General features: G+C 39.9%; 1 protein-coding gene across 1 annotated transcript; it reads right to left on the bottom strand.

Moving 5' to 3' along the window:
* Window positions 1-4927, bottom strand: LOC137813917 (uncharacterized). Its single transcript, XM_068616399.1, has 10 exons — window positions 4768-4927; window positions 4050-4275; window positions 3480-3605; window positions 2996-3165; window positions 2506-2639; window positions 2227-2404; window positions 1258-1813; window positions 808-920; window positions 453-705; window positions 1-352 (listed from the first exon to the last, which is right to left on the bottom strand). The coding sequence occupies exons 1-10, from the start codon at window positions 4827-4829 to the stop codon at window positions 122-124; spliced, it is 2049 nt and encodes a 682-aa protein (XP_068472500.1). The 5' UTR covers window positions 4830-4927; the 3' UTR covers window positions 1-121.
* Between the last annotated feature and the right edge of the window lie 6323 nt (window positions 4928-11250).

The following is an 11250-nucleotide window of genomic DNA, read 5'->3' as shown; positions in this document are numbered from 1 at the left end:
TATGCCATAGAAGTTTATTTATTTATACTTTTATTTTCACTTTTCAGAGTCTTTTCTATTGCTATGTACAGTAATCAGTTCCCCTTGTAAAAAGGGTGTTGCAGAAGAAAGGCTACATAATCTAATAAGCAAGGGTGTGATGAGGAGTGTTAGAATCATCGTCTACTACACGAATAGGAACTATTGGTATTGCATCCCACCATTCCCTCAACCTTCTATTCCCTGTTTCAGAGGGCTTTCCTAATGTCATAGTGAAGCTTTGGATAATGAGACCCATAAGGAAGAATTTGAATGGAATCACTGCCAATAAGATCGCCAACGCACCCATAGCCACCATCACTAATTTTGCATGCTGAAAAAGAAACAAGGATATGTATGTAGTAAGCAAAAGCAACCACAAATTGTATGTCATATGCACAAATGAGGCAAACATATTTGAAGAACAACTCTACCTTATCAGCCTTTGAAATAAGTATTGACCATATCTTTAGCATTGCTATGTTTGCTATCTGCATCATCTCATGAACAGTGTACAATCCTTGCTGGGCTGAGACAATGCTCTCCATCGTAGACTGATCAGAAGACATACTAGATCTACTGATTACTATCTCGTTGCATTTCTCATAAGTCTTGTTTTTTCTTGCCTCAATCATCTTTCTTATTGCCCAAATCAACAAACCTGCAAATGCCTTGCCAACCCATTCCCTGTCATCATTATCCAGGCCATGTTACATACTTCCATTCTAGGGGTAGTTTTGATTGGTATATATATAACAAAAATTAACAAGTTAAGAAATAAGAACTTACATATAGGTGATCATAAGGGATGCAGCAAGAACAACAAGAGTAAGTAATGGCCTTTCCCATGAGAAGATTTGTCGAAACCAAGGGACCACAATTTTGAGTGGCTTCAGGAGTTCCTGTACAAAGAAATCAGAAAACTAATATTAGGTCTAAACTGCAAACATGCGAACCTTTGTTTCCATTCCAGGACCATCCTGAAATCTGATTCTCAAATGAAGAGTTTATGACAAAGAATAAGGCAATCTTTTACTATATCATAGCCTACAACATAAAAATGTTGACCATGAACTTCACATTTCCCAAAGTATAAAGAAATTTATGGAAAGACATTATAATATACTTTCTGCACTCAGAAACAACTCCATTTTGGACAATCAAGTGCTACTACTGCTTACTAGAGTTCAGCAATTGAGGATAATTAGGGGCTTTGTTTAGGCTAAACTAAATCCTTACCGTTATAACCAAAACACTGTCAATAACTCCTTCCTCCTTTAACTCTTCAGTGGTAGCTTTAGCAATGAGAATTTCCCTTTCTTCCTCCCTAGCTTGTTGGATAGCGGTTTCCAATGTAGGACTTCCGTCTACATCATAAACACTTTCATCTGCTTGTCTTGCCTCATCTGTTATTACATCAGAAACTATTGTCTTAGAAATGTTCATACTACTAAGAATGGAACTTGCACTACAAGACTGGCTATTGTTGCTTTTATTGAGGCTATCCGCGAGCTCTTCCAGCACAAAATCTCCTTTTGGTATCTCGTTATATAGGGAAAATATTAAGAATTTGGTAGGGACAGGAGGTGATATTCTTAGCATTTCTCTTGCTGCATGCAGCCTGATGATTCCCAACATTGTCCTTGAATGCATCTCCCACGTCTGTGCTGGGTTTTTTATCTGGTACTTGCATAAAAACTTGTGGAGAAAGATTATTTCCCTTACTAGAGCAAGCCAATGATCACGTCTTGTAGAACTTGTAAGCTCTGGAAACTCCAGTACAACTGTCTCTGATCTAGAAATTTGTAAAGAAAAACTTATTCACGTTAATGACAAAAGTGAAGATTATATATATTTCTGTAATCATATTACATTAAGGTGGTACTAACAAATTTAAGCAGAACAAGGATATGACTATGTCAAAGCTATAAAAATTAATAAACCACACTAAAAAATGTTAGACAGCTACCAATCTGTTGCTGAGTTCACAAGTTCTTAGTTCAGACCATCTTTAAAGGCATCAGATGTAGAATTCACAAACTCTACGATTCTTCAGGAAATGTGTTCATTTAAAATTCAAGGACAAAATTGATCATTTATCCAAAATATATATATTACGAAGATTGAATCGGTACTACATATTTTAATGGACAAAACTGTAGAATAGGTACTGATGATTAATAAAAAGTGGTATGCTAGTGTCCTTACAAATCAGCTGAATCATAGGCTATGGCTTTGTCATAAAGATGAGCTCCCCAAGGACCAGTGGCAGCAGGATTAACACTCTGCTCAACATTCTTGGAGAGGTCTATTTTGAGAGCATCTTCATACTTGATTACTCCGGAAGCCTCAAAGTAAAGAGAGTAATTGGTCAGGGTAAGCCTGCCTGCCAATTAAAACCAAAGCAACATTTACATTTTTTATGAATGCTTTTTACAAATTCCAGAACATTATTAAATGAATGATTAGATAGAGCAAGCAGCTGACCAGGCCAACTTGTTGTTCCAATGTGGCGAACTACTCTCTGACTCACGACTGTTCCATCTACATGTAATATATATTCATCCTCAGCCAGTTCCACCCCATTTGGTTTTGCCTGTTTCTGCAAATGCCGTATGCACCTATGGAATCATGAATTTAAAAATGAATCATAACAAGAACTTGAACTTATAATGCACAACTAACTTCTGCTTTTATGTGTCTTCTTCCTAATATGCTACTCTAACTTTCTCATTTCTACTCAGTAGACTCAAACTCATTCTTAACAATTTGGATAATTCATATCTTGCATATCTTATATGTTCACCTATCAAATAATCTAATATAGCTATCAAGTTCTAAATCAGAGATATTGATAAACAGTATTCCAAACGAAGCCTAAAAGGCATCAGATGATTTTCCTAGCTATTATACTAATGGACTCCAAATGCTTGCAAATGGACCAGGAAAAAATAAATTCATAAGATCAATGCATTACTTTTTCATTTCTTTCAAGAACTTGTCGTATGCTGGAAAATGTAGCCTGTAGCCTGTCGATGCTGTTAGAGTTTCAAAAGTAAACCTTCCATTTGCTACATCTGCAACTAATGGTACTAAGGATCCCAACCATACAAATGCATCTTCTCCAACATTGGGCTCATCATTAACCTGGCCAATGGTTTATGAATTATGATACGAAAACAAAATTTACCAAGAGATCACTTCATTTGAAAATATCTAAACTCCTAAAACCATAAATATTTTGTTTACTTCTATCAAATTGGCTTGGTTCAAATGCAAGAAATATTATCCATTCTTTTTATATAGACTATTCATAAACTAATTTCAGTTTCATTCATTTAGAGGACAAGACCTGCAGAAGGCTGGAATTCAAACTGATTCTTCAAACAAAGGTAGGGTGGGGGTGAAGCTTATAAATCCACCATCTCTATGATAAGTACAAGGAGAAAGGATGGTCTTACAAGGAGGGGCATGATGTCTGAATAGAAGAGAGGGATATCATCCTGTTCTTCAGTGGTATTCTTAGTTATCTTCTTTTCTTCTTTCGTTTCTTCTTTCGTTTCTTCTTTCTCCTTTGCTATTGACTCCTGCAAACCTCAAAAGCCTCATCGGATTAATAGCATGAGTAGAAACAAAAACAATAACCTTAGTTCAGATCAAACAGGACATATCCTAGGCCATCAATGACCCATAATTTGAAGCCCTACTTTAGTTAGTAAATGTAAAATCACATGTCTTATATCAAGAGAATTTGGTAAATACAAATACATTCTGGAACTGATATCCAAACTTTCATTACTAAGATACCTGAAGCATAAAACCAGTCAACCACTGCAATATAATCTCGGTCCCTAATAAAACTTATCAAATATCTAAAATTTTTCCATTTTAATAGCTTATGTTAGTTTAGTGTTTACATTATAACAAAACACAGTAAAAAAAAACTATTCTGTAAGCATTATTCCTTTAATTAAAGATGAGTATCGCTGAAATGAAAAGCCAATTTTTATCTTGGTTGGAATTGGTATTACCGTATGCTCTTCTTCCAAGGAGCTAGGTCTCTCCCAGGCAAGCATCATGTCATATGTCAACCTGCTAAATGAGCCATCATTGATGTTTCCCTCTATGTTGTGGCGCATTTCATTCACAGCCTTCCCACTGCAAAATTCAACTAATTTTATGCAGTAGTCTCCCATTTCAGGTTTCCATCCTCCTTCAAAATCTTCCACCAAAGTCTCTACCGAAGTATCCAATTTCCTAAGTACCAAAAAGGAAAAATAGTTAGCATTTCATGATGACATTTTTTTTGGTAACCATGGCACCGTCGAGAACTTGCCTGTGACTGCACTTATGATTTATTTCAAAACACAATGTCTAATCATTGTTGAAATCAATAATTTACACTGTTAGAGATCTGCCTGTACTAAATGTGAAAATGTGGATATAGGTTCATAAGTAGTATGATTCTGGACCACGGTAATACAAAATGGTAGTAACCAATCTTGGTGACATTTCATGATGATCTACCACAAAACTAGAACATGGAATTAACACTTTATCAAGATATTTCCAATCTCTAGGAAAACAACTACACAACATGGAGAAAGTAAAAGAACAAAATACAACTCCTCTTTCTCAAAAGAAATAACACATTACATAGTTGTCCTGTGATTCTAACAACCTCGTATAAGATTATTACTATGATTAGCAAATAGTATGTAGGAGGGTGTAGGAGTAGAGAGAGATTACTGTGCACATCTATGGATGACGTCCTCCGCAATGGAAGACACATACTTGAGTTTCATAGCCATAACCTGTGTCGGGGTTTTTCCTTCTAAAGTTCTCTTCTCTTCTCTCTCTCTAACTCTTTCAGTGTGTAAAATAAGGTGAATGCAAAGAGGCACCGAAAATCTAAAGGTTTGATCTAATAGTAATAGAAAAGAGGGTGATTCGTGGACATGTTCATCATTTGCCACGTTGCAATGACCATGCAACGCAAGCATGCAACACTTGGTTCTTCTTCTGCGTCATTATCCATCTTCGTTCTCGTGTAGCGGTGCTACGCAAAAGAGAAGAGATTCATAAGATGATAGAGATAAAGAAAGCTTTTGAACGTTTTTCGTATATCTAGATGGAAAAACAATTAAGGTTTATTTCAAAACAAAACATAAATGATGCAAGCAACTCGAAATTTCAAGAACTTTAATTTTCTTAATTTCAATGATTAATAAGAACTGGATTATTACAATATTTTCTTAAAGCACATGCATCAAAGTTGTTTATGAGGTATTTTAAACTAGTTATGATTTTGTTTTACTGTAAGGACGATAAACATGACAAATTTTATATACGAACAAATTTATTTTATTTTTACAAAAAGAAAAAAAAACACTACAAGAAATTTGATTTTAAAAACTAATTTACTGATACCTAAAAATGATAAGATAATAAAATTAATCAGTATTTTAATTAAAGACTAATTAAAAATATATCAGTAAGTGACTAAAATATTGAGATCTAAAGTTAGATTCTGATTCAGTCCCTGAATTATTTTGTACCACATCTTCTAGAAATATATTTAAAATTGATAAAAAAATTCTATTTATTTTTAAAATTTAACCTTTAGTAAGTATTTTAATTTTAATTTCCGTTTATAAATAAAATATTCAAATAACTTTGAGGCAATGGTATGTGATCCATTTTTATTTTGAGGACATAATAATATCTTTATTAAATATTTAATTTTAAAAAATAGATCTTTAGATAAAAATTGGTTATATATTAAAAATTTAAAATATATTTAAGCTTCAACAAACTAATTCAATGTAATAAAACTCTGAAAAAAGAATTAAAGACAAAAAAAATAATAAATAAAAAATTTAACAAAATAAATATATACACTAATTTTTTAATTAGTTAGATTCAAAAATTAGTTAGACTTTGAATTTAATCATATGATAAAAATTAACATTTCAAATCTATTCCTAGCATTCAAATATATTAAGCATTATTATTTGGGTTAGAAACATAGAAGTACTTTCCAGTCAAATCTAAGGATCTAGATCAAAGAAACGAACATTACAAACAAAATGACAATACCAATCATCAATCAAAAACATAATATTATATATAAATATCACCTTAATGTATAAGAGTTTGAACAAATTACTCTTAATCCCAAAGGGTAGAATTAGTCATTCAAGTTGCCTATTAGAAGTAGGGGGAGTAAGAAAAGAAGATCCTGGATGTTTCTCCTTAACGACTACGTCCTCTAGGTTTTCTAACACCTTTTATTCTCCCAATTGGATTCCAATCCACTCAATGATCTTCAGGGTTGTACCTCAAGCCTCATATTTAACCTAGTTGGGCTTGGGCTAAGTGACTTCTCGCTAGGGCGTTATTGGGCTCGCTTGGGTGAGTTGTCGAAAAAAGGTCCAACGTCACTAGAGTGATCTCGCCTGGGCGAGATTGGACTCGCTTGGACGAGATCCTATGAGAGGTTCTAGCTTGGGCAAGTTTGGACGAGCTTGGGTGAGAGCTGGTGTGTTCTAGCTTCCCCTTTTTAGCTTTGTATATTTCTCCTTTTGCCCTTTCATCTTCATTCTTCTCTAAAATCCTGAAATTAACACAAATTTGGGAATAAATCGTTCTAATTCAAATTATAAACAAAAAATATATAAAAATGTATAAATTCATAAATTAGGGGTTATATTATGGTTATTTTATCAATTAATATCCATAAGTGCCTGTATTTTAATATGAAGTATTACTTAAATCTGGTACTTATCAACTCCACTCAACTTAGAATCTTGCTTGACTTCAAACAAAGTAAATGAATATATTTGAATTTTTACCGACCAGTCCTCGGACTTGGGCGTTGACCAAAGTCATGGTGGGGCCCCGAAGGCTGGGTCCACTAGGAGCCTGGCAGGACAGGACAGAGTCTCAGTAAGCTCACGGATAAGGGCAACCGAGGAGGGGGCGGCATCAAGGTAAGGCGTGGAGGCTTCGGGCCTCGGTAACCCAAAAGTAAAGATGGACAGAGGAAGGTGGTTTCCAAGCCACACTCCAGTTATTAGTAAGGGAGAGACCTAGATCACCAAGCGCCCATGCATGGGGTGTGGACGACACGGTGGGGTGTGCCACAATCAAAGAGCCACTGGGAAAGAGACGACTCGTAAGGGTCACGTCCCAGGGGTGATCTGCATGCATGGCACGTGAATAAGGCAGGGAACTCCCAAAGCGGCTGACCCAGAGATTGGGGGCATGAGTTGGCACTCAAGTGGTCATCCTGCGCCAGTTGCACTTCGGTAAGGGAGTCTTAACACTAAGGATGAAACGGTGATGGTTCACGCATTCAGAAAGGGGATTTGTCCAGGGCCTTTCAGTGAATCACTCATCAGGAGTCGCCCCAAAACCTTTGCTGAGATAAGGCGTCGAGCGGTGGCTCACATTGCAGCAGAAGGGGAGATGAATGAGAAGCACGCATGTGTTGTTCCCACGCGCTTGCGAGCACCGGTGCGTGCGCAACCTATGAGAGTGCATGAGGTTGCAACAAAGAAGAGAGCCCCCACGAAGAAGCAGCCTTACGAGCCTAGGAAGCCTCAGACTAGGGGGCGCGCAAGAGAGAATAAGCCTGTAAGGCATAGTTTCGTGGTAGAGGTGAAGGATTTGATCGCTGTGCCCAACATAGCAGAGAGGTTGAAGATGCCGCCCAAGACTGACAAGAAGCTGGGACCTCACAAGGAGGCTTGGTGTGAGTTTCACCAGGCGTTTGGTCATCCCATACGCAACTACTTGGCATTGGGACACCAGTTGGACGAGCTGGTGAAGAGTGGGTTCCTAAACGAAAACCTGGCGAAGCCGCAAAGGGCTGAGACATCAGTAACGTCAGGTGAGGACCAAGGGCACGAGATGCCCGTACATGGAGAGATCCACACCATCTCGGGGGTTTCTCAGGTGGAGGGTGCACTGCTTCTTAGTGCATGAGGTATGCACGATCGGTTATGTCAGTAGAGGCGCAAGCGGTGAATGAGGTGCTCGACGTCGACCTTACGTTCACGAAGGCCGATCTTCGAGACGTTGTCCCTCATGACAACGACCCTGTGGTGATTTCTGTTGTAACCGCGGGAGGAAGGTGCACCGAGTGCTAGTAGACCAAGGTAGCTTGACGGATGTCATGTTTTGGTCCACCTCTAACAAGCTGCAGCTGTCTCCCGACCAGTTCAGACCTTATTGTTAGAAAAAATGGCTTTAAACTAGAGGGGGGGGGTGAATGGTTTAAAGGGGTTTTCGCAAACTTTTCAAAGCGAGAATGAACTTATTTCAGAAACCAATTGATTCAGCAATTTAGTTAGCCAAAACAGCAAGCAAAACTGTAATACTAGGAAAAGCAATCGGTTGTTTCTTCGAAACAATCGGTTGTTTATACCAGCAAACAACAAACAAACTGAATTTAAAGAGTTAAGGATACAGAGATTGTACACAGTTGTTTATACTGCTTCACTCCAAACCAGAGCTACATCCAGTCTTCTCAGAAACCCTGAGGATATCCACTAAGCAATCACCACTTGATCACTTACACCACAACCAAGAGAATGATCTTGAACACCTCAAGAAACACACTTTCCTTGGCCAACACTAAGATTGCTGATCTTGAACACCTCAAGAACACACAGCAAATCTCAGCAACACACACAAACAAATTGTTCAGCAGTTTACAAAGATTACATTTGTTACAGATGAATATCTGAAATCAATACAAGTAAAATCCTTATACAACACCTTGATCAATCTCTCAACTCTTTAGCAATCTCAGAATATTTTGAAAAACTCTTAGATGAAAAACTTTGTTTCAAGATTCTTAATATATCAAAACTGTTTTTTAGAATATATATATAAGAATATAGTTTGTTATCTGATCCTGCCTGTTGACTGGAACGCTGGAAACTGCCTCGTCAAAGGATCGACGTGTGCACCGCTTCGAACCTCCGTTCCTCTTCGAGATCTACCTCAAGAACCTGCAAAGAAACAGAGCGGCGCCGCTGCGGCCGATCGCACTCCAACGCCCAAGTCAGTGACGGTATCACCAAATACTAAGAGAACAAGAACCGTGCAAATCCTCTCTCACAGTAAGCTCTATAACTCGCAAGCGTAAAGAGTATAATCTAAACGTGCGTACCTCAGAAAGTTCGTTAAGAACTCTTATATACCTGGTAACTTTCTCTCTCCTGGCAGTTACAGACTTGGACACGTGGCTCGCATCCAACTGTACACGTGCCATCATCTGGAGGCTCCTTGACTTGGGCGCTGCTTCTACTCTCATTTTGGCTAAGTTACTTATGCATGGTACTGCCCAATGCATAGCTAACTTGGGAGTGCGATCTCTACTGGAACTGGCGAGTTAGGGGCCTTCATACACCTTCCCTGTGGTCTCGCCGGCCGCCTTCATAATCTGCTTCTCCTTCATCTTTGGCGATGTGCTTGCTCTGGCGATCTCCAATAACTAGGTCGCCTGAATCTACATCTGGCGACTTCATCTTTAACCCGGTGATCGCCGATTCTAATAAGCTGGAGATCGGAACACGCCAACTTAACAACTGGCGACTACGCGAGCCCCCCGACTTCCTTCCCTTCTGCCAACCTGGCGCCTTGTCAACACGCCTATACTGTAGCTGGATGCGACGTCATCACTTCCGACTTCCAGGGCGGTACACAAGCCCCCCAGTCTTAAGCGAAGACTTGTCTAGCGAAAAGACTGAAAGAGTCACGTCAACACCGGTCTACGTGGCACTGACGCAGAATTCCAAGCGGTTATACCTTCTGCTGCTCTGACGCTCCACCAAACCCCTCACTCATCGCTCGACACGTGGCTTCATCAACGGCTCTCTTCATTTGCCGTTTGCGCTTCCTAAACCCATTTCGAAAAAACTCTTAAACCCATTTTTACTTCACACTGTTCCATCACTTTCTTCGTGCTTGCAAACGCTCTAACTTCCTTCTGCGAAAACTCTCAACGCTCTCCAACATTCCGAATCACCATCAACCTTCAACGTCTTCCTGATCATAAAAAGGTACCTACTTTCCTTCATCTGCTAGTTTTTCTTGCATTTCCACCGATTCGCATCATCCTGTAACTGCCTGGTGCATACGCTGTGGGTTCCTTTTTCCATTTTTCCTTCTACGTAACTTAGGGCTTCGTCAATCATCACAACGAACTTGCGTTCGTTCGTTTTTCCCCTTCCTGTTATGATCGAGTCAGCCTCTGTAACCCCTGATCATTTTTCCTTTTCTTCTTCCTTTGCAGCTGCAACAATGACTCGTACAAAGATCACCCCGAATCCTCCCCCTTCGCAACGAAACCCCCCTTCACAAGCACACGACCCACCACAAGCTCGTGGCGCTTCATCCTCGCAGGCTGAGAGGCCTGCGTCTTCCCGTCCTAATCTGGCCCGGGCGACTCCACCCATCGCCGGAGGAGCCTCTGCTCCCTTGCCAGACTTCAAAACCTTGTATCCCTGGGCCAACTCGACCCTTCTAAGGGAGACATCTTCGGTGAATACTGCGGGAGCAGTTTTGCGGCTGACCAAGGGGGATGAGCCTTATCAATCGTTTCATAAGGAGCACGACGAAAAGATGATAGTGCTACCCTGCCCCCCCGAGCTGCCTGTTTGCGCTGATGAGAAGGTGAGTGCCGACGGGCCCTTCTGTTTCGTCTACACAACCTTATTCAAGAAGGTGAAGCTCAAGTTCCCTTTCACCCGTTTCGAAAGGGAGCTCCTAACCGAGCTCAACATTGCCGCCGCCCAGCTCCATCCCAACAGCTGGGCGTTTGTGCGAGCGTTCGAAGTGATGTGCGCCCATCTGGGGTTGCCCGCATCGGTGGACGTGTTTTTATTCCTCTTTGAAGCCAAGCACCCGGGAGACCGCCTATGGGTTAGCTTGAACGTGATCGCTGGGAGGTCCATCTTTGCTATCTTCCAGCAATCGTATAAAGATTGGAAAGGGAAGTTCGTCCAAGTGCGCGCCAACGACAAGGACGAATCCCTACTCGACGGCTTCCCCTTATACTGGGTGGATAAGGGGAAGAAAGAATCCAAGAGCTGCTTCAGGAGACCCAGAAGTCCTGATAGCATGGGGGCGTTGGACAGAGATCTCTGTCTCTTCTGGAAGAGGGTGGCGGATGCCAACATCACTTTCCTTACCACCACCTTGATCTGCTTCGAATTCTAC

This window comes from Phaseolus vulgaris, chromosome 1 (assembly GCF_000499845.2).
Source record: "Phaseolus vulgaris cultivar G19833 chromosome 1, P. vulgaris v2.0, whole genome shotgun sequence".
Taxonomy (NCBI): domain Eukaryota; kingdom Viridiplantae; phylum Streptophyta; class Magnoliopsida; order Fabales; family Fabaceae; genus Phaseolus; species Phaseolus vulgaris.
This window is presented reverse-complemented; position numbering and strand designations above follow the sequence as displayed.